The sequence below is a fragment of the Myiozetetes cayanensis genome, unplaced genomic scaffold (assembly GCF_022539395.1).
Source record: "Myiozetetes cayanensis isolate MyiCay16 unplaced genomic scaffold, myiCay2020 scf28, whole genome shotgun sequence".
NCBI lineage: Eukaryota > Metazoa > Chordata > Aves > Passeriformes > Tyrannidae > Myiozetetes > Myiozetetes cayanensis.
In genome coordinates this window covers 3,113,122-3,137,104 of record NW_026087499.1, presented here as the reverse complement: position 1 = coordinate 3,137,104, position 23,983 = coordinate 3,113,122, and the positions used below count along the sequence as shown (strand labels likewise).

At 44.2% G+C, this 23,983-nt stretch overlaps 1 protein-coding gene across 4 annotated transcripts in view; it reads left to right on the top strand.

The window, feature by feature from the left end:
* Nucleotides 1-23,983, top strand: part of RERE (arginine-glutamic acid dipeptide repeats) — a 192,125-nt gene that overhangs the window by 64,177 nt on the left and 103,965 nt on the right. For all 4 annotated transcript variants that reach the window (XM_050322215.1, XM_050322216.1, XM_050322218.1 and 1 more), the window contains one exon: nt 9,788-9,858. In XM_050322215.1, the coding sequence (XP_050178172.1) occupies nt 9,788-9,858 (71 nt within the window). The remainder of the gene's footprint in view (nt 1-9,787; nt 9,859-23,983) is intronic.

The window sequence follows — 23,983 nt, the reverse complement described above, 5'->3', positions numbered from 1 at the left end:
TGGTGAGAACACACATGAGCTCAGTTCTGGAGGGACATGAGCTTAGCTGGAACCTTTATTGAATATACTGATTTATAAATTTGATTTAAAAGGTAATTTCTCAACAGGATGAGATCTTGAATGCCCGTTCCTGTGCTTAATTTATCCAAAAAACCCAGTTTTAGCATGTATTACAGAAGGCACTCTTACAGCTTGTTACACACAGGAAGATGTATTTGCAGCTAAGGGTGCAAATTACATAAAATTTTAAGAGGGATTAGAGAGTTTAAATTAATGAGACACAGCAAGGATTAGAAAGATGAAAATTAAAGGTGTGTGCAGAAGGGATAGCCGTCTTCAGCTTACATCTCCTCGGCTTTAAGGCAAGGAAATCCTTTCCAGTCATTTGATTCTTTCCCTTAAATACTCTTATCTGATATGGATGAAAGTTAAAGGTCTGCATTTTCCTCCTGTGAAGTCCTTGGTTAAAATCTCGTTCAGTGTTTACCCTGTTGCTGTACAGTGCTTAATCCAGCACTTAATACAGCTTTTTTTTTTTCCCCCCCTGTGCTGAGCTCAGCAGCTGTATGGGAGTAATAGCAAATAAACTGTAAATAAATACATAATCAAGATAATTGGAATTTTTTTTCCAGTGAAAGGTGGCACTATATTGTTACTGTATAAATACTGCTCTTAGTAATTTGCATAGATATAATGAATTCATGCATAGCTTTAAACAAGGTATTAAAAAGAACCGGGCAGGGCTTAGACAACACTATGCAATTAATCTTCTCTGCTTTGCTGGCAATCACACACAGACCTATCCTAAAAGCTCATTGGCCCAGTTCCCCATCTGTCCCCTCAGCTTCCACACCCTCCCTCCCATTTCCTTCCAAATCTAAGCTGGGGGGTTTTCCTGTTTTGTTTTGTTTTGTTTTCCCCACACAGTTGTAACCTTGCTTTTGTCGAAATGACTGCTGGCACATTGGTTTTGCTTGCACAGTATGTATTCAGGCCTTAGCACGAGGTAGGAAGGTGCTCTTGGAGCAGCTTTCCAGCCTTTCTCCAAGGGTCACGTTGTTCCAAACACTGTTGAGTGGCTTTTGCAGAGGTGCTGCTTTTGATACCTGGTTAAGGGCATGACTTGGAGCCAAGTGATAGGAAACAGCACTGGCAGGAACTTTAAATTCCTAAAATTTCAGTTCCAGGGAACCTCCTTTCCCCTCCCTCTTCATGAGGGCAAACAACAAGCTTAAAGTCTTGGAAGAACCTGACATATGGAGGTATTTTTCTTGTGTGTCTTCAACCTGTCACTGGACATGGAGATTTCCTTTTCAGTAGCCCAATAAACCGCTCTTATTTCATAAGATGCCATAAAAAGTACATATCCTGCATCAGAATAGCAGCTGGTTCTGTGGATAACGATTGTCTTGTTCTTTGAGCTTCTGAACACCTTCCTTACCCTCAGCCTGTTGAACACCTCAGGAAGGGACAGTTTTAGATTAAAGTCACAGAATTTAAAACTGAGGGTGTTGTTCCTTGAGCAGATTGCTGTAGTGTGTCACTGTGGTGGCACCTCCAATGCTGGGCTGTTGGGTGGAAGTCTGAACTGATTTGGAGCTGCAGCAGAACCAGGTGACTTTGTGCCACCTGCAGATGAGGACAGTATTGTTTGCTTCGCCTACGCAGAAACATTTAAAAGGATCTGCAGGAATTAGAAGGATTTCTGAGGATCTGTTTCTGCAGTGACATCAGTAGCTATATAAACAGCACCTCAGCAAGAGGAATCAGCGTGAGGTGACACAAGGTGAAATGATCTCAGGCACCGCTCTGCTTTTCCAGCAGACTGCTTGGAGGAGCTGATGGGAGAGCCTCGTTGTTGTGGAGTTTTAGGGTCCGTGTGGAGCTGGAAGAAGAGGTGCAGGGGGTTAGATGTGGAAGGTGCAGCTTGATACAGTGCAGGGCAAAGAGGCAGAATTAGCTTTGTCATCAGATAAAATCACAGGATGGTTTGGGTTGGAAGGGACCTTAAGGATCATCCCATTCCAGCCCCCTGCCCTGGGCAGAGACACCTCCCACTCTCTCTGTGTATCCTGGGACATGTGGCCTAATATCTGAAAACCAGGAATGAATTCCTTTGCCATGTAGAGATGTTTTAGGCTGTTAAATGTTAAATATTCCCTTTATTAAAACTCTGATGGTGTTTTGTATTGTTGTAATGGAGGAAATTGCTGAAATTGGTTGTTTTGATCCACGAGCTTTATAAAAACATAAAACCAAGAACCAAACCGAAGTTATTCCTCCCTCTGCTTATATGTTCAATAATTGGTATATCGGGATCTGGGCTGAATGAGACTGAAAAACTCCTGCTCTGGCAGTGCTTGGCTTGTATTTGACACTGGCCCATGTTTTGTCATTCTTCTGGAGGCTCCTCTTCTTTCTGTCAACTGGGTCAGCTGCAGAAGGGGGCCATGCCAGAAGTCAACCTAGAAACACCTCGAATATGAACAGGACAGTTAATTGTTCTCTGGGAAGTAGAAGTTTGAATCAGGCGCTTGGGCAGGAGGAAGAAACGCAAGGAAATGATTATTTCAGCTGTACATTTGAATTTTAGGAGGTCCTGGGCCACCCCCCTTGTTTGTTGTGAGTGTTGTGTGTGGGCCGACCAGGTTTGTCACAGAGGTTTGTGCTGTCCTCGTGTGGTCTCCTGTTCCTTCAGGAGCTCCACAGTTGGAAGGAGTGTGTTCCAACACGGTGTGTTTTCCTTTTCCTTTGGGAGTCTGTTACCATTGTGCCAGTAGATCACTGCAATAGTTCAGTGACAGACTTTCAGCTCCTCTGAAGAGGAGTAACCTCGGGAGCTTTGCTGCTTAATGTGGTTGTAAAAGCTCCCTTATTTTTCACACTTCCACCACTGTTTTCAACCCTTCTGCATCTGTGAATAGTGGTGAGGAAATCTAGCAATCTTTTTTTTTTTTAGAGAACATTAAGACTTTTGTTTCAATGGAAACAAATGCATTCTTTACCCATTCCTCCTCAGGTAATTAAGAGAAGAGGGGGGAAAAAAATGAAAGAAAAGGCCTGGATTAGTAGGTGAGTCTTAAATCATGTCAGGAGGGTTAACAGAATGCATGAAAACATCCCAGAAGGGTTTTCTTTGAAGCTGATTGAAGTCTGTGGAGAACAGTGTGGAGGAACAGCCTGTTTGTCTGCAGCTGAAACTGGGGCTGGTTCTGTTCTGTACTCGGGGATATCACAGGGCTTGTAATTAGTTTTGATTCCCAGCATTTGAGAGTTGGAAGAAGTGTGGTTCTTAAAGGGAGCAAGTGAATAATATTAAGCAGAGACAGTAATTAAGGCTCTGTGGCAGAGAACATGGACTGCTTAATGCGTGTAACTGGCTTTCTGTGTGTGCTGTTTGTTGGGATAAACAATGAACATGAGCCAGGCTGGATAAAAAAAGGAGATGCATTTACCGAGTCCACATTTACTCTTGCACTGCTCTGTCCATGGGCAGCTGCTGGTGCCTGACAGATGGAGCCTTAAGTGCAGATCAAGGTTGATCTGGCAAATGGATTCCTCTGGCTTTGTTTGGCCTTTGTGTATGAAATCATGGAGAGCAGCACTGAGGAGGTGGCTCTGCCCAGGGCTGGGCACGTGGCCTCACCAAGGCTGACCCAACAGGGAGCTTTTGTACTATTAGAGATCAATATTATAACATTACACAAAATTATGTGTATATTTTTTATATATATTAATATTATACTTTAAAATGAAGGGATAAAGTTGACATACCAGTGTTAAAACAAACAACACTTCTCCAGTAAGATCAACTTTAGAGCTGCTGCCCTGGTTGGTTCTGTATGAAAAGGCTGCTTAGAACTGCTTACAGATTTGAACAACAGGAAAAGAGGTTTTCATTTGGGGAAAATACAGGTTGCTTTTGGAAAAAAATAAAGATCATTTTTTCAGTGCTGCCAGCTGTTTGCAGGCAGGCAAGGGTCAGGTTAGCAGGTACCAGGGAGGTTCTCACGTGAGCTCCCCCGACAGCAGTGTCAATATTTGCATCTCCACAGGCTGCACTGTTTGAAATGGAGCATTCTGTGAAAATCATCCTCACTCAGGTGACACATTTAATTTCCCTCCTCTGAACACCACGTTTCTGTTCAGGGCTGCACCAGCAGCTTAGAAAATGGATTACTCTCTGTCTGATCAGGGAGACGAAGTGCTGGGGTCAGTGATGGGAAATAGTAACGGCTGGGGTTATTTTTTCTCTGCACAAATAAAGCCCATCCCTGTTCTGATGAGGTGCTGGAGTGTGTTACACTTGGATTATCCAAAGGGCAGCTGAGGGAGGGAAGTTAAGCACCCATTTTGGGTTTGGGAATGGAAGGGTTTTCCAAGCTCTCGTGGTGTGCCTGTTTTCTCTGGTTGCAGTCCTGCGTGGACTGTGCAAGAACTCCTTAAAACCACGTAAAGACGATGGTTTTTACATCAAGTGCAGCTTCACGGGCCAGCTGCTGGCTGTTCCATTCTCCCAGTGTCCCCAGTGAGTCATTGCCAAAACCTGGGAAGTACAAGTGAATGGGAAGAAAGATCCTGTAACTCCCCAGTCGTGATCCTTTGATCTCCCCACATTTTTGTGTGTTGGCCCAGCCCATTCCCCACTCAGAGACGCTGGGGAAGATCACTTGATGGTCCTGTAGAACGTGACGATTTTTCCCGTGGGCTTTTAAAGCTTTTATTATAATCCCTGCATTATTTTTATTTAAGGTCTCAGAGTAATTACCTGTAGCCATTGTCCAAGCGAGTTGGAGATTGCACATTAGGGATTTTTTTTTTTTTTAAAATTTAATAGAAAAGGAAGTTCAGGCTGTGTAAATAACGTGAGGTCACGTGGTGATGTGAGGGAGACCTTTGTGGGGCTGCTTGTCTTTTGTGTCTCCCACGTTTGGAAATGAGTGAAGTTCCACAGAGCTGTGGAAACGCAGCCAGATGAGGTTTGGGAGACAGGTGGCTCTGTGGGTGTCTGTGAAATACCACTGAGAAGCACTGGGAGCAAATGTGGCACCTCCAGCAAGAGTTTGCTGCCTTAAAAGCCCAGAAAAAGACTGTTTGAAATGGGGTGTGTGTGTGCAGTAAAGCTTATCTGTTGCTAAAGGAGGAGCTCTTAGGCTAATTGGTTATTTAATTAATAATTTTTTTAGCAGCCTGGATTCTTATTCCCACCCATCCTCCCTTTTCATGTGTTTAATTGAAACAGAAAAGACAATTCCAAGGCCAGGAGGATCCCCTTGCAGGGGCTCAGCACCCACAGTGCCTTTGCTTTCAGTGTGGCTTTTTTTTTTTTTTTTTTTGGTAACAACTTTCTGTAAGGACATTTTGCTTTGTCTCAGGGTTGTTAATGAAGTATGTCTGAATGCATCTTACAAGGAGAACTGTGCAGTGTTGTGGACATGCTTGAAAAGTGCAGGAAAATAATTGGTGTGGGAAATGCTGGAGCTGGGGGCCTGAGCTGCAGAACAGTTGCTTTTATGAAATTGGGAACTGCAGAGTACAATTAGCTGTCATTAATTTTGTTGAATAGAAATATGTTCCATTTATTGTACAATCAGGAGCCAGGCTTGAATGAGTTTAAATAGATGAAATCTAAATTATACTGACAGTCCATTAAACAGCAGCAAAAAAAAAAAAAACCCTTAAAGAAAATGGATTCACTATGATACCAGTTTATAATAAAATCATTTGCCAAATAAGAAGGAACTATAGCCCGGGCACTGGGAATACTCCTGCGGGCTTCAAACGAGCGGCAGTAAATTGGCTGAGCCATTTATTGCCGAGCGGGGCTGCAGCTCTGGCTGCTCCCCGAAAAGGAACCGCTCGGAATCCGCTCGGCTGGAGGTGACACGGAAAGATCAGACCAGCAATTTGTTTGTTGTCAGCCATATGGGGGGGAAAGGAGAGAGAGAGGGGGCTCTGCAGCTCCCTCACCTATGGGTGGGAACGCTGTCCTGGTGCTTTGGCGTTCCCGGTGCCCTTTGTCACTTAAAAACCATCGTGCCAAACCTCTCCCTGCACTTGGGGGAGGTTTTGTTTCCATCACTCGCCTTTCTTTTGGCTTTGGCGATTTTCCACCCTCTCCCCCCCTTCCGTGTTCGGGTTTTCAGGCGTTTAGGAGTCACTGATTGTTGCAGGTATCGATTTCTTTTGATCGTCTGAGAGGTACCGCTTGGTTATTAACGATCTGTAAGGGCTAATGTGCCACCCCTAATCACATTGAGCGGCTCCGGGGTGCTGGGGAAGGGTTGTGGCATTTAAATTTAAGCACCTGAGACCCCTGTAATGCCTTGGACTTCCCACTGGTTTTGGCTCAGGCAGAGGCATTTCTGGAGAACAGAATTGCCCGGTCAGGATTCTTCACTGGCTGGAAGAGGGCACTGGGATCACTCAGCCTTTTAATGCAGGAATGTGAATAGTCTTTAATTCTGGGATGTAAATACCCTTCAATTATTTGCCAGTCCCACAACCTGTATTCAGGATTTGTACACAGTATGTACAGACATGCAAAGAGTGTCTCCCTCCCTTTCCATTCCTGATAGATCACAGAATAATTTAGGTTGGAAAAGACCTCCAAGTATCACTAAGTCCACCCTGTGTCCCATCCCCACCTTGTCCCCCAGCCCAGAGCACTCAGTGCCACTGCCAGTCACTCCTCGGACACCTCCAGGGGTGGGGACTCCAAACCTCCCTGGGCAGCCCCTTCCAAGGCCTGACCACCCTTTCCATGAGGAAATTCCTCCTGATGTCCAACCTGACCCTCTCCTGACACAGCCTGAAGCTCTTTCCTCTTGTCCTGTCACTTATTACCTAGGAGCAGATGCATCTGGCATGTGATTTTTCAGAACCTCCAACATAAAATATCTGAAGGAAAGCAAAAGGAGGGAAAGAATCCAAATAAAATCGTGGGGTGTCAAAGCTGGAGTGCTGTGTTGGAGCTCTGCTTGCTCACAGCTACACTGCGAAGGCTGAGCTTGTGGCTCTTGAAACCCATGACAGGGGATTGGAGACAATTCCTTGACGATGACTTTCAAGGAATATCTTCCCTGTGGAAGTGTGGTGCTGTGCAGGGAGCCTAAGGCTTTGTTTCTTGGATGATGCAAGTGTTGACTCATTAGGTGAAACATAAAAGGATTCTAACTGTGAAGATGGTTCCTACAAAAACCCACCACGCTTCAGCTGTGAAAGGTTCAGAAAATTGAGGTGGTTGGGGTTTTTCCCCCCAAAAAAAATATCTTTATGTCCATCTATTGAAGCTCTGATTTTAAAAGCAGCTTTTAGTGTGGGAATATTAATGTAACCCTTCAGAACTAGGGCACATCTGGTGAATATCACGAGCCCAAAGGCATAATGACTCCGTGCCATGTGTCAGAGAAATGCCTCATCTCCAGTGGGACGCTTTACACGGAATAGGAAAGTAAGCAGGGCTGGAGACAGGCAGTGAACCCAACAGCAGTGCAGGGAACTTTATTCTTTACTCTGCTTTGCCACTGCGGTGGCAAAGGTTATGGAAAGCCCTTTTATTTTTATTTTTTTAATCGATTATTTCTCTGTTGGTGCCTTTGCTGGTTTGTCAGCAGTGAACTCTCTGTGGCGCAACACGTCGGGTGTTTGACTTGTCCACGGTGGCCCTTGGATGTGATCCTGCCCTGGAGAAAGCTGCAGTGTGGATTTGCAGCACACACATTTCCCGTGGGGGGTTGCTTGCTCTTGTCTCCTGGTAAATGCAGGATGATGTGAGGACAGCTGTCCTTCAGTAGAATAAATCAAATTGTCTTTGACTGAAGTTGTCTTGAGTCTATGCAGAAGTTCTGTGCAGTCACACGGAGCTGAGATTGTGCCAGAAGTACATGGACAGTGGGGAAAAAAAGAAGGGTGAAATAGCACCTTGCAGTGTGCTGAGGGGGAGGATGGGGCTGGTAAATAAATCTGATTTACGCAGATTTGTTGCATTAAGAAAGCCCTTTTCTTGGGTCCACTTGGAAGCTGTTTGGATTTCTGGTAAATGGAAGGAATTGAATTTTGATGGATCATGTGAATGCATCCATCAGTGTTCTCCTTTCTTAGGGGGGACATTTTTCCAGTTGCTATCATTCAGGACATTGCTTTGCACCTGGATAAACTTGTTTCTTTATCTGTGTGGCCTCTGTTGCTTCGGAGATGTCTTAACTGGGTGTCATCGTTGTTTTAGGGCTTGGCAGGCAGCCAGCAGAGCCTCCCTTAAATGCAGTGCAGAGAGAGGCTTTATCCATAGGAGATGCCACATTCCCTGATTTTATTTTTTTGTGCCAGACATTTCACAGGGATGTTCAGCTGTTTGTTCTGCCTGCTGTGTGATAACACACTCTGGAAATGAGCCTTGCAAAACTGAGAGATTAAGGGGAGGGGGGAAAAAAAATAAACCTAAACCTTGGAAGTTGTGGTGTTTTCCATATCTGGAATCTCGCAGCTTTTCATGAAGTGACTCCTGAAAAACTTGCAGCAAACCAGAGGTGGGACAGGATGGAAATAGATGGGATGCTGAGCAGTTTGAGGGAGTGGAGGTTTGTCTAAAAGGAAGTCCAAGGGATAACACAAGGCTGCAGGAGCACTTTGATGTGGTTAAATTGCCACAGCTCCCCAATAAAGCTGCATTGAATCAAACTGCAGCAGGGTGTTATAAAACTCTGAGATTTTGGAGTTTTTCTGTAGAAATATATATAAAAAAAAATTCATGGAAACCCATTCATGGGATAATGGTGGTTTTTGTATATTCTGTGGTTTGAATATTATTTATTTAAATGTATATCAAAAGGGACACAATGACTGTCCCTTGATATTTGTTTGGCTTCCACTCTGAGACTTGGAGGTTTTTCTGCAGAAATGTAAAAAAAAAATCATGGAAACCCATTCACAGGATAATGGTGCCTTTTTGTATCTTCTGTGGTTTGAATATCATTTATTTAAATGTATATCAGAAGGGACACAGTGACTGTCCTTAGATACTTGCTTGGCTCTGGGAGCAGCATCTTTGTTGTTCAGCGGGCTTTGTGCGAGTTTTCTGATTTCTAAGGTCATTATCATTAATCAGGCACTTGGTTCCCATCCCTGCAGTAATTCTATTCCAAAGGCACTGCTTTTGTTGTAGTTATTGCCGAGCCTGTTTTTAATACAACAGCCCTTATGTTACAGCAACCTCGGAGGGTCCAGTTGTCAAAAGCAAACAAAAATAATTACTGTGTTTCTGTCATGTCAAATGTAAGTGGAGAAAGCCCAGGCCTTCCCTGAGGTAAATCTAATTTACTTTGCCGGGTTTCAGCTGGGATTGGTTGCCTTGGTTTTCTTCACAATTAGAAGAGGAAAATATGTTAGTGCCGGGTTTTTAATGGCAAACTGACCACACCAGATCTGATTAGTTCCCTCTCTTATTTTGATCTGGTTCACAGGCTGTGACCTGGTCATTGTTATTAACTCAATCCAGAGTGGGCTTTAAATGACTTTCTTTTTGTGGTTTTTTTTTGGGTGTTTTTTCCCAGCAAAATGTCTAATTCAAATCAAAGTTAATTTTTGTGCGGTTAATTCCCTTATTTATCACCATAAATAGTTTCTATTCTTAGAGCACGCTCGGAATGAATTAACACGTTATGCAAATGAAACGGTGGTTCTTTGGAACCTTACTCTGTGTTTCAGTTTTATCCTGTTTTTATGCTCTTTCTTGGAGGTGCGGAAGTTAATTTCCAATGATTTTTTTTAACATCTTGTTTCTTTCAAGATTGCGTTTACATCGAAAGCCGCCGGCCGAACACCCCCTATTTCATCTGCAGCATTCAAGACTTCAAACTGGTAAGGAACATTTTCACATCTCCTTTTCCCTGCCCCAGTCACCTGTGAGGTGCTGATATTTCTTAGCCTGTGGTAGCTCCTTCTGGATAAACCTTTCCCTCCTGAGACAGGTGACCAGATGGATTGGGAAAAACACAAAATAACATTCAAGAACACTTCATCACTCTATTCTTTGAGCCTGCAGAGTCAGGGGCCTGTGTGAGAACAAATCAGAGTTGTGGTTTGCCCCTTCGGGTCTGAATTTGCACACAGGAGGAGGTTCAAGATGTTCCTTTTCACCTGCTGGGTGTGAACTTTGCTCAGTGTTGATGTCCTGTGGCCGTGATTTGGTTTGTTCTCTCTTCCCTCCCCCTCTTTGTTTCTCTAAGGAGCTGTTGCATTTGTAGTTCCCAGGTTAAGCCCACACTTGTCCCACTCCTGCACATCAGCAGGTGCTTTTGTGTCCCCCTGGAGTTCCAGGGGCAGAGTTGCCCTTCTGGGCCATGAGTTGCTGCCGAGTTGCATTAATTGGTCAGGATAATTAACAACAAAAGCTGAAGCTTCTCTTGTCTGCCTTGGGCTTTTGTACCACAAGCTGAAGCTGTTTGCAGAACTATGGGAAGTGTGTTGCAGTGTGTTTCAGTACCTTCACCTTCTTTCTGGAGTAGTTTCTCTTTACTCATGTTCTCAACAGGCAAAGGACTTAGCCTGAGGTTTGCTGGCAATTTTGAGTAATTTTTGACCTGGAAACAGTGTCCCTGTTTCATGTTTATTTTTGCTTGCTCAGAGTTCTGTTATTGTCTCTGTTAGGTTTTTTTTCTTACTGACATAATGCATAAACTCATAAAAATAGCAAAAATGCTCTTGACAGTGATAAAAGCAAAACTGAATCTCCAGTGTGTGTGACTCTTGATTTTACTGTTGGGGGAAAGGAAAGATGTACAGTGGAAAGGACACTTGATTCCTCTTCTAGTGTGAGATACCAACAGGAAAACAGTCTTGTTTTGCCTTCAGCTAAATATGTCAAGTGAAGCAGAGAAGTTCAAGTCAACAGCTTTGAAATGTCGCCTACTAATTAAACACATTATTGGGCTGGTTGTCAGAAAATAAAAGTTTTGTGGCTGACTGTTTGAGTCTGAGCCTGTCCTTCCTGTGGTTCTGGGTGCAGTTCAGGTGCCAGCAGTTGAGGGTGGTGTTTTAGAACCAAAGGATGTAAAAAATTTAAAAATAAGAAGAGCAGTCAGTTAAAAATGACACAGCACTTGTTGTACTGTCCTGAGGATCATTTTGGGGATGAGACTGGAGTACCATTCAGCTCCATTCTTGAAGTAAACTGAGGTTTAACTTGCTTTTCACAGTAATATCTTAGATAATAATAATTAGATGTGATTTTATTTTTATTCCAGAACTAGAAACTGGTTCTGTGAAGTTTGGCAGTTTATTCCAGTCGAGTGTTCCAGATAACTCATAACCTGATGAAGTCACACAGCTCCAGCAGCAGATGTTGTAAACAGTTCCAGAGCAGTTGTATTTCAGTGTTTCAACCTTGTGTCTTGGAGAAGGCTGTAATTGTTTTTCTTTGCAGTTCTGGCAGGTGGAGTGGTGTGGTTTGATGCATTAGTTTATCCTTCCATCACAAGTTTCTCTTGACATTAAGATGAATCAGCTCTATTAAAAATTATATTAGAGGAGTAACTCTTTCCCTTTCCTGAGGAAGAATTCCACTTCACCAAAGGCCCTAAAATCCTCGATGAGGGAGCTTCACTGACTGCTAATTTCTCTTTAATCTGTCTCTGTTGCCATCCTGTGTTGCAGAGATTGGCTTTTCCCTCTGAGTTGTATTAGTTGTTGTTTTAGGACAGGGCAGGAGGAGCAGCAGATGTGGTTCCCAAGCACTCAGGGCAGCTGGAGGAGCACAACCAGCTTTCTGGATCTGTCTCTTTGAGTCAAAAAAACCCCAAATGATGCCTTGAGGTTGGCCATGTGAGGAGCTGTGAGATGATTTGATCAATCCACCTTAACTGTGCTGGAAACTTGCCGGTTTATTTTTTCCTTAACTACTGAAATGTTTGTGAATGTTGACTCTTGGAAGCACAACTGCTTTCTCTTCTCCTTATGGAAAACGTTGGGGTGGCAAGTCACGTGAAAAGTGTAATATGCCATAAATACCTTTTCTTTGTTTGCTTCACTTCACAGTTTTGAATTATTGATACACTTTAAAAGTGGAATTGCCATAACCTGCCAGAAGAGTATGAGATAATTGTCTGTATTTAAAATAAAAAGCAACCAAGAAGTTACTAGATTATTTCTTCCCTACTGATTGGGGTTTGTGCTGTCTGTGTCCCAGAACATTTTATTAATCTCTCTTTAGTGCTAATTCATTTTCTCTGGGTTAATACTATCCTCTTTCAGGATTCAAGGCCAGATTATTCTTAAGGACTTTGATTAGGAACAAAACTGTGGTCAGGCAACGCTTAAATCTGTGGTTGCTTTCTTGCCTTACGTGTTTTGATTGGTTTATCAGTTCCTTCTCTCGTTGCTGGGACTCAGTATTTGCTGCCAGTTGTAGGATGTGCTCTCCCTCCTCCATGGGGCAGCTGAAGGAGTGGTTGAGTTCAAGTGGTCTCCTGTAAATCTGGACTATACAAGGTCCTGATGAGCTTTAGAGCAGCTTTTCTAACCTTGTTTTTGCCTTGGGAAGCACTTCTTTCCCTAACCTAAGCCCGTGTCATCCAGCTTATGGTGTCAGATAGTTGAAAAATACTGGTTTCAGAAATAAGAAACAGCAAAATGTAACTGGGAAGCTGCAAGGTGTGGATAAAGCCTGGGAGAGGGCCCAGTAATGTGCCTTTGATGCTTCCTTGACATTGACTGCTGAGCAAATGGAAGGGAAATGGTGTTTGGTAGAGCAGCAGAACTGGGATCATTAACATGTGGTTCAGGGTTTGCTTACTGCAGGATTTTTTGTTGTTCCAGAACAATCTCACAGCTTTGGGATTTAAATTACATGGGCGAGTCAATAAAATGAAAGCAGTTAATGCTTCGGTGCATTAAAAAAACATAAGTTTCTCTGATTGTTTTTTTTTGCCTTTTTTTTTTCTTCTGTGAGAAAACGTTCAGGTTGTTTACATCAGGAGTTGTCTCCTGGATGTCAATCTGCTGCTTTTCCCTCCGTTCTGCAATGAAACCAGTGCATTTTTTAACAATGCAGTTGTTCCCACGGCCGACCCGCTGCTGTCAGAAATGCAAATTTCCTGCTCATCAGGAAGTTGTGGCAGCGTGCTTTTTGTTCGCTGTAATTTGGCACGAGTCAAAAACATCTTTAAAAAAATCTGCAGCCTTCCTGAAGTATTCCTTAAATACTCTTTGGTGCTACAAATACCTTGATCAAAGCACGCGTGGCGGGAGAGCGATGACTGAGTCATGTTGTAGCTGGCAGTGGAGAGGAAGCGAACAGGGGTGAATTGTCTGCAGACCTGCACTTTGAGCTGTTAATAATCCTGAAATAACTAACAGGGAATCAAATGCTGCTTCACTTCCCCCCACCCCCTCCCCTCAGTGCTAATTTTTCCAGAATTGATACAATCTCCACTCAGTCCGTGGAGCCCTTCAGAGCTGGGCCTGGATTTAAACCAGTTATTTTATCCTGTCATTGTGGGCTCTCCATTGCAGGCTGAGCTCTGCTAAGAATAAATCAAACCTGGCCAAAATCACTTTGATCTCCCGAGTTCCTGGCAGAAGAAATGGATCTGGAATTTCTGGAGGAAATAGCGAAGGATCTGCTGTGCTGGTCGTGTTTATCACTCACACATCAGTGCTTTGTGCTGCCTCCTTCCACCCCTCAAAACCAAAACAAGTGCTTTTTTCCCCCCTTTTTTAACTGAACAATGCCATGTTTTGAAACTGGAAGGTTTCATTGCAATATTTTTTTTTTGGATCAAGCCACTGGAAGAAACAGGTTTTTATTCTCTTGGGCCTCAGGATATTGTTTCATAGCTATAAGGTTTTTTTATTAAAGAGTGGTATTTAATGGTTTCCTTTTGTAGTTTAAGCCTTGACAGATTCTTTGCATTACAATCAGTGTATTATAAACACTGAAGTTTCCCTTTATCTCTTTGTTAATGGTTAGCAAGTCCTAAAACTCAGTCCGTTCTCTTTATCTTAATTAAAATGTTGATTGTGGTTACTTCCAGATGATGAAAATACACGATTAAAACTGAGCTGACTGACTTGGATGAGGAAAAACCCAATTAACGTGCAGCAGTTCAGTTCAAATGTGTGCACAGTGGTCACTGGGGTGGTTCTGATGCTCCTTTGCTTTGGACCCCACTGACCTGGAAGGAAGCTGCAGGCTGGGAAGCAGGAGGCAGGGAATGAGGCAAGGCTGCAGGACTGGGATGTTGGGGGCACAGAGGGAAAAGCAGCTTGGATAATTTGCCATTTGTGCTCAGTGGCCCCACCAGAGAGGCACGGGGGAGGTGTTTGAGGAGTTCTTTAAGGATATATTTAATTTAACATGGAAATTCTGTGAACCTGCTGCTGCGGGCAGGGACTGTCTGTCACTGGCCAAACCCTGTCCTGGTGAAGTGCTGTCAATGATAATATCCCAACAAAACCGTTCTCCTCACCTTAAATAGCCAGCTGCTGGCTTAAATATATGATGCAACAGCAGTAATTGCATTTCAGATAGGAATATATTAATTATGTAGTGCATCTAAACCCCGGCGTACCCAGCTTTGATTACACGTCTCAATTTAAATATCAAAAGTGGTTCAGAGCCAGGGCTGGTGGAGATGGGTTTATCTGCATGCAGAGATCAGCAGGAAAATGAGATGACTGAATATCAGTGTTTTGGGAGAAAGGAACAAAAAGCACAGTGTGGAACTTGCCTAAGTCTGGACTTCCAGCCCAAGGAGGAGTTGGGAGGTTTGAAAACGTGGCTGATCCTGCAGCGTTACAGGTATGAGTGTGAAGTGCTGAATAATCTCCTGAAACCAAGGCAGTTCCAGCTTAACTTCTAATCTGAAAGGGGGGAAAAAAAGACACATCCAAAACGAAAGGGAGTGGGGAACTGCCATCCAGGAAGTTTATAAGCGCTTTCTCTGGGATAACAAGTAGAGGTTGAAGGGAGAAGCAAAGGAAACAGGAACAATAAAACCACGGGGTGATCACTGACAGCTCTGGGAACAACAGGACGGCTCTGACTGTGCTTTGAGCTAATTTATACAAATAAAACAGATCCTGCAAATCCGCCCTCTAATCCTGACGTTTAAACCTTTCTTGGGCTGAATTTCCAGCTCGGAGAAATGAAGTCCAAACCGCCTTTTTCAAAGGTTTTCCTGTTTTCCAGAGAGAACCAGAGCCCAAACCAGCAGATGGATTTCAGGAGCACGCTCCTGCTTTCTCATATTCATCCTTAATTCGATGTCACATTTCAAATGCTAATGGGCCCCACTTTGAATCTGAGCATCAGAGAGGAACTTGGAGGCAGAAAAACGCCGAATTTGCCGTACAAAAGCGAAACATTATTAATTGTGATGCCGCTGCCCTTTGTGCCCGTGTGTTTATTTGACTGAAGCATCTTGACTGTGGAGCTTTCTCCTTGAAGCCTGATTTGAATGGAGTACACAGCTGGATTGCCCCAGGGCCTTGTAACAATTTATAGTCTGGATGGAAAGGCAGAAGTGCATAAAAAGACAGTTGTGAAACGCCGCCAGTGCCCTGTAATAGAAAATCTGTGTACAATGACCTTGTCTGGGTGGGCCTGTGGGATCATTCCACTCTGATCCAAAGGAGTGTAAAATGGCAAGTACTGCATCTCACCTGGAATGAAGGAAGGTGGGGGGAAGGAAAAAAAAGAAAATCAAAAGAAATTTGTTTTTCTCAATTATGCAGTATCTGCTCCCTGTCCTTTGCATTCCCCCTGCATGTAAGGCCTTTGCATTTTAGCAACCATGTTAAATTTACATCTGTTATTCTCTGCGCTCTTACAGGAGCTGCTGGGTTTGAATGCAAATATCTGGGCGAGGTTTCTGTAGCCACAAGCATTTATGTATTTAAAAGCCTCGTTCTGTTTGCAGATGAATTGATGTTCTGTTCCTGAGCTGCAGCTGAATTAATTCGTGGCAAATTTTTTCCTGGCCAGTTACGAGGCAGCACGACCTTTCCTTTTTGGTTGTGGAAAAAATGCTGATTAATATAGATTTTTGCTTCTCCAAATTCATTTCTCCTCCTAGAGTCAAGAAAAGGCAGAAAGATTTTTCTTTTTTCTTTTTTTTTTTCCTCCTCCAAATCTTTGCTAAACCTTTTCAAGGCCAGGTTGGACAGGGCTTGGAGCGACCTTGTCTAGTGGAAGGTGCCCCTGCCCACGGCAGGGGGGTGGCACTGGATGGCCTTTGAGGTCCTTTCCAACCCCAACCATTCTGTGATTCCATGATTCTAGAAGTGTGTGCTCAGTCCTGCCTCAGCACAGCTCATTTTGCTGCTAAAGGGCTGGAACAGACTTGCTAATAAGAGCCAGACGAATGAGACGTTTGAAGGAGCGCTGAATTATTTAAAATAAAAAATTTAGCCTGCAAATGAGATTGGCTTTTATGTCTTAATGTGAAGCAGATTGAAAGGCTGCTGTGATTACAGAGGGGCACATGTGGGGTGGGAGATTAGTGTGGAAGTTGTGGGTACGGGGGCTTTGAAGGAAGTGGCGAGGAATGATGAAGAATCAGAGGTGACAGTTTAAGGATTGCATGGCAGGAGCTGCACAGTGATTAAATTCACTGATGCTGTCATTGAGCCGTAAGGCTGGAGATAACATTCTCTCCCAGTGCTGAAAACAAGAATCAATACAAACTCCTTGACAGGGGCTAAATTATTAAATAGAGCCTTCCTTACAATGTTTCATTATCTGGGATTTACCTCAGCTGGTGATTTGTCAGCAGCGCAGAGAAGATTTGCTGGGCATTTCATATTGAAATAATTCCAGATGCATATGAATCCATTTTGAGAATTCCCTTCCTTTTTACCTCTGGATGTTTCCTTTGGTTCCCATTGCCAGATGCCACTTGGAATCCTCACACGGATACTGAGCTGTGGCTCACAGTGAGGTTCATCACACACGTGTAGAAACAAATTATTTTGGGTCTAACAGGCTGTTCTTTAAGCACTGAGTTGATTTGCTGCTCTCAGTTAAATTAGCAGGGCATTTGCCACGACTCTCAGGTGAGCTCAGGACTGAAGGAAGAGCCACGAGGCTGCTCTCTGGATTTATGGCTGTTGGAGTCTCACTGGACTGGGCTGAAAAATAGAGCAACGTTCTTTTTATTTGGTGGTATATCTTGTGGAGGCAGGAGCAGAAACCATCCATTCTGGGGCAGCTAAACCAGCGTGGTTTGCATTCCCAAGGTGCTCAGGGCTGTGTGGAGACACTGCATTCCGACTTGGCAAAGATCTGTAATTTCATCAGTGTCGTTATCTTGTCAACTGAAGGATGTTTAGCATTTTTGTGACTTGCTTGGGGTTGGAGGTTTGGGTTTTTTTTGGTTTTTTTTTTTTTTTTTTTTTGAGTGGCTTTGATAGTGTCGTGCACCTCAAATAATTTCTACAGAGAGCTGCAATGTTATGTCACGAGTTACATCATTGTCTTTTGGGAAGGGGAGAGAGAGTGCTCGTATTTGGAGGGTTAAAACAGATGGGAGCATTGTTCAGAAGAGGGATTAAACAGCTGGGAAGTTAAGACTATATGGTATGTTTTTTAGGGCTCAAATCCAGCTCTTGCTCCGTTTCCTTCCATATGGCCTGGATCTTTGCAGTTGGCATCCAGACCTTAGAACTTAGGGGCTACAGAGAAAAACAAACAAAAACCCCTACAAAGAAAAACAGACAAAAAACACCCCCCACAATAATCCACTGGGTTTTTGTTTTGGGAGGTGTGGTCTTCTGTTTCCCTGTTCTTTCCCCTCTTCCTTTCACCCTCTTTCCATTTTTTCTCTCCTTCCTTTCCCCCTTTCCCTTTTCCCCCCTTCTTTCCTCCCTCTTTCCCTTTTTTTACCCTCTTCCTTTCCCTCTCTTTCCCTTTTTTCCCCCCTTCCTTCCCCTCTCCTTTCCCCTTTCCTAATATGATTCCCCTCTTTGTTTTTGCCCCACTTGGCAATTCCCAGGCCCAGCAATCGGAATTTTCCTTGCTGGCTTGTTGCCACACGAAAATGGAAGGGCTGTCTGGAGGCTGTTGAGGATTCACCCCCAGGAAAAGCTCTGGAGCTCCTTCCCTGTGTCCAGCAGGAGCTGCTGGAGCATCCCGGCTGTGTCCGTGTGTGCACCCTCGGAGGGAGAGACCGGGCAGACAGGCCCTTAATCCGAGCTGACGATCCCTGTCAGCTCGTTTCACATCACCAGATTGCTCCCATTCACTGCAAAGCTGGTTTATTTTGAGAGCCAACTTCTGTGTTTAAAAAAAAACGGGAGTTTTTAAAGGAGTGCAGCGGGACAGGAATGGGGCTGGATGTGGAATCCCGTGTTGGGGTTGCAGGAGTGCAGTCGTGTTGCTTTTCCCTGGTGTTTGTAAGGAGGGAAGCAGGAAGCACAACTGGTACAAGTTTCATTAGCACAACACCCACCCCCTTGTTCCACTGGGAGCTGAGGGTGAAGGCAGATGTTGAGCAAACAGGGAAAACAAGAATGTACCAGTTGTGGAGTGTAACCCCGACTGCTTTTCCCATGCTGTGCTACCAGGAGGGATGTGGGGCTTATCAAGTTGTAGATAAGAACGCCTTTAGTAGCAGTGGATTGATTGCAGATACAGGAACCACAGGGTTCATTAACACCCCCCTGTATATTTGACTTGCCCATATTTGCAGTTTGCTTAGGCAGAGTCTTCACCCCCTTTTGCCTTTTTTCCCCATTTTTTTCTGTCTTGTTTCCTCCTCCTTACCCGAAGTAAACCTGTTCCCTCCACCTGGTGCTGAGATAATTGACTGCTAAATAAATCATTACATGCCAGCTTGAAAACGTGGAGGGGGAAGAAAAAAAAAATGTTATTTCTGGCTTTTAGAAGAGAAAGTATCAAATTGTACATTAGCTGCGTTTTATGTAGCAGGAGAAAATGGAGATAGAATAAATTTAGCCATGTCCTCTAGTGTTGAACAGTGAGGGCATCTGTCATGTTTAATAATGCTTCTGACCTTTAGGATTATTGAAGTTGAAATTTTCTCTCTGGTCATTTGGGGGTACTTGAGCACTGTCAGATTTCTTGTGTCTCTCTGCTAAGCCTCCAAAGACACACTCTTATGCTTCGTAAGCTGGTGGAGATAATTCATTAAAGGAATTTGTTTTCCTGCTTTCAAAATGGTTTCCTTAAGGAATGTGAAATGTCAGCGTGGTCACTGAATTTTAGTGTGTGTCCCATCCCTCACCATCGCTGCAGCCTCACTGATGGGCTTTGAATTGCTCTGCAAGGTGATGATGATGATGATGCTCTTGGGAATATAAAATGCTCAGAGCAGCATGTGGAGCTGTAGGACACAATAAACATCCCCCTGCCAGCTCCCCAAAGCGCTACCTGTGCTGGTTTTGGTGTTTCCCAGCTGGGAACCGTCACAATAACCGTGGTGTGAGATGCACCAGCACCTTTGCTGAGCCCTGTCAGGCTGCTTCGAAATAAAACCTGGGCAGAAAAGAGTAATGTAAATATGTAAACCAGGCACCTTTGGCTGTTCCAGCTGCACTGGAGAAAGGGCAGTCGAGCTGTGGTGTGGTACCCTGTGGAAAACGTTCCTGAGACTCCCTACCTGAAGTTTGTGGGTGAGATCTCTATGCCAGCAGTGTGTGGCTGAGGGTGGGAGGTGGCAACTGCCTGCAGTGTTGGCAGCCTGGGTACAGAAACGTCTCCACCTGGATCTGTGTAGGCATGTGAGTGTAGTTCCTCCTTTCCTGCCCCATATGGAGTTGGCTGGACTCTCTCTTCCCGTTTTTCCTGGTTTCCTTAAGGTTTCAGGCCTTGGGGGCATCCTGGGCTGGTGGCACACACGTGTGTTAATGGGCAGCTGCCCTTGATCGTGTTCCTTGCCCCTCTGGTGCTGCTGCTCCAGCAGGCAGGGATTGGCTGTCCCTAAAGATCAGCCAGTGTTCTTCTCTACTACAGATTACCCAGAGTTGGGAGGGACCCACAAGGATCATCCAGTCCAATCCTGGCCCTGCACAGGACACCCCAGCAATCCCCCCCTGTCCCCGAGAGCGTTGATAGTGTGACAGGCATTGGGCAAGGGGGATGTTCTGGAATGTCAGTTTTCCTGATTATCCCTGTGGATGTGGGTTTTTCCTGTACTACCCCTGCTCTTGCTGAGAGGTGAGTGTTGTGTTCTGGGAGACAAGGGATTGACTGTTTGGCCTGTTCAGTAAATTTGGGGGTTGTACACCACAGTGTGTCAGGAGGTGCTGGTTTTTGTGTGGATTAAAAAATGCTGGGAAAGGTGTGTGTTCTGCTGGTGAGAGGTGCAAAAAGGCTGGTATGTGGAAAGGAGAATAGTGTGGGTGCTCTTTGAACAGCTGGGATGTGTTCTGAGCTTGAGTGGCAGGAAAGGCAACATCTCCCCTTTTATAGGGCAGGGACTGATGGAGCCACTTAGGAAAACGCTTCAAGTCAGCTCCACCTTGTGACCGTCTAACAGAGCTTCAGATCTCCTGCAAATTCTGTTTCCTTCCCTGCAGAAGGCAGGCAGGGCTGTTCAGAGAGCAGGGCTGGGGGTTGGCAGAGCCTCGGAGTCACCTCTGTGTGAAGGAGGGAACCTGTGCAGGTCCCTGCCTGGGACTCGGAGCGAGGAGAACGTCAGGATGTGATGGATGTGCATTTTTGACACTGTAGTCACTGAACACTAATCCATGGAGAATTTGAACTCGTAATTTTGATTAAAGTGATTGATTTTAAATCAGCCTGAGTTCGTTTTGGGCCATTAGAGGGTATTTAAAAGGAAAATAACTTTAATTAAATTAGTGGCGTGTAAGCATCCTGCTCTGCTTTCTAAGCAGAACTTCTGGGGGTTTTAAAATCTTATTCCCTTCAGTTGTTTGTTGGCACATTTTAAGGTTAAAAGCAATGCAGAGTTATTAAAACCAACAAACTCGTCCTAAGCAAATCCTTAAACTTCGTTTGAAGCTTTTCCTTTGAGAGGTTTATATTGCTGTGTGAAGCAATTCCTGTCCACCCACCTGTCTGTGCTGCTCATCCACCTCCTGTAAGGAATGCTGCACAAAGTGCTCCCCTTTTATTTGTAAAACATCCTTTTTTTTAGGCTGTAAAACGTGCCTAAAACATTGAGTTTCTAGAAAGAATCAAATAAGTAAGATAAAAGGCTATATATGTTTCGCTGCTGTGAGATGGAAAGCCATAATTTATGCTCTGTATCTCCCCGTTGTCGTGATTAGTGACCCGAGGCTGTTGAACTTCCTCTTTATGGATTGGGAAAATGCTGTGACAGTTTTCAAGGGAATTGCTCTCTTTGAGTTTAAAGAGATGAAAATGGGTCTGCTAACAAGGACCAGCTTCAGTGTGTGCTTTCATATTCTTCGTGTTTAAGGAAAAAAAAAAAAAAAAGAGAAAAAGGCAAAAAAAAAAAGAGAGAAAAGGCAATTGGCTGCTTTGATACGTGTGAACCCGGGGACCCTGCGAGGCAGAAGCTGCAGAATCTGGAATATCAGACAGTGCTGCAGTCAGTGTATGGCAAGGGATCTGCAGGAAGGTGTTCCCCCTTGGATGCTTTCTGGAATGTCTGAAATAAGCTTTCCCAAAAGGGAGCTGCTCTTGCTGTTGGGTTCCCCGTTCTGAGGTGCTCTAGTGTTTCACCTGCTGGTGTTACAAAACAATTCCTGAACCCAGGAATTGCTGATCCAGGAGGATGATGGTCAGCAGTGTGGGCTGTGGTTTAGTGCTTCCCTGCCTCAGCTGGGGCAGAGCTGTAAGGGAATACCTGCAAATTGTATCCCGATTTCTGGTGCCCTTCAGAGGGGTTTCCTGCGCCCTCAGCTCGTCCAGTGTATAACCTGGGGGAATTTTGAGGTAGTTGGGACCTTTTTAATCTAAAAACTTCACGCTCTGAAGTGCAGAATTCCCACAGAGTGGTGAAATACCCTCATAAATCTTTACGTGGAGGCTGCAGCTGCTGTGGTGTGTGCAGCGCTGGGTGTACCCTGCTCCCTGCACTCCATCATCTTCCCCGCTCTTTGGGAAGGGCATGTCCCTGGAACAGGCTCCATTCCCCACGTGCTGGCTGTTCCTGGTGCCAGAGGGGCCTGATGGATACCTGTGCTGGGTGTTTGATGTCGATGCTGAACGTGGAGGGGCGATTAAACCAACGGGCTGTTTGTTACCCAAGACATCGGGCCAGGAAAATAAACAGCTGGGAGCATATCTGGGGCATTCCTGCTTTGGAAAGACATTAACTGCACAGTAAATATTTAAATTCCAGCTAATATTGCATTATATCACGGATTCATTTATTGCTGCACTCATTGGAAAGCACTTGTAGGACAAGTGCTGTGGCTTGCAATAGTTCAAGCGTGGGGAAGTGGATTTGGATTTGTCAGTGTTGCTTGTGCCAGTGCATGAATATTCTGTTTTATTCCACTTTGCTAAGGTACTGAACACTCAGTGAGGCCTCTGAGGGTCAGCTTCCCAGAGAGATGTTCCAGCCAGAGCTGCAGACAATTGCAAAGGCTTCTCAAATACGTGCTCCAACACTGATTTAAATGGGCTTCTCCCTTGAACATGAGTGTCGAAGAGAGGGAGAGCTCCTAATTTTACTGCATAACCTCTAACACTTTAATTTTCCCCAAAAGAGACTCTTCCTGCTCAGCAGTTTGAAGAACTGAGTTGGTGGAGATGTTAAAAACAATCTTCTGAGCCCTGCTGAGAAGCTGGCATTTGTCAAGAGGAAGCTGATCTAAATCATGAGCTCCCTCTCAACCAGTCAAACCAAGTTTCATACGAATTTCCTGAATAACTGGAGGATTTCGGAGGCAGGAGCCTTTGAATGGGGCAAAAAAAAAAGGGCTTCCATCCAATGCCTCCAGTAATAAAGTAAATTAATTTGAGTTCTACATGAGGACTGAAGGGTTTCTGGAACTGCTGGTTGGCCTCGAAGTATTCTGCTGCTGGATCTGGGACTGAATTAACACCTTGACTCCTTTAAATGGGAGCTATTAGTGGCTTCATTTGTTAGAGCTGTAATGCTGTGACGATTATATTGCCCAAGACAAATGATTAGCCTTGGAATTGTATGTTAGCTTGGCTGGCTGTGTTCACTTTAATCCCAGCCAGAGTGCAGATGGTGTCCATGACATGCACTGTGTGTTTAAAAGCTGTATTTCTGTCTCCTTTTCTCGTGGATCATCTTACTTGTCTGTATGTTTGTGCTTTCAGCACCTGAGAAAAGGTTATTTTTTTCCTTTGTATCTCTCTCTCCCAACTTTTCCTTTGAGCATTTTTCTTTTTCTAGCAGGTAAATGGATCCATTTTATTCCCAGTGTAGTTATTTCTGATTTTAGTGTTTTCAATATCTGGCTATTTCCAGATGAATGGAGCCCATCTTTCCAATCTCCGGGTTCAGATTAGATTGCAGCCTGTGGAGCTGCTGTGGGGGATGTTTATTTAGTGCTGATTTACATATAAATACAAAGAAAAAAACCACAAAGTCTGGTGCTTCTAATTCTACCTATTGACATCAGGGCACACAGCAACAATCTGTATTAGAAACGTGGGATAAGAGACAGTTGTATCTTCTACAACTTGACACTATTTTTTTCAAGATTCCTGTTTTGTTTTCTTGATTAGCTGCTCTGGTTGTTGCACACTAATTGCTGACAGTGTTTTTATGAAGGCTGTGTCATGCCCCTCTTTATCAGACACTGCCTGAACACCCTCACATGAAGCACGTGTAGAAAGCTGATTTTTGGGGTTTTTTTTCCTGCTTTAAAACATGGGCTAGTTCTGTGACACACGTTTGGTGCAGGTTCTTAGAGGATGTAAACACTGAAGTAACTGCCCATTTCATAAGCAAATTACATCCTCCGAGGAGCTGCACAAGGAAACATTTACTTTCCAGGCATTTCTTTTCCAAACACACTTTGTTTCCTGATGGGAACAGCCTTGGCTTTTGTGGTG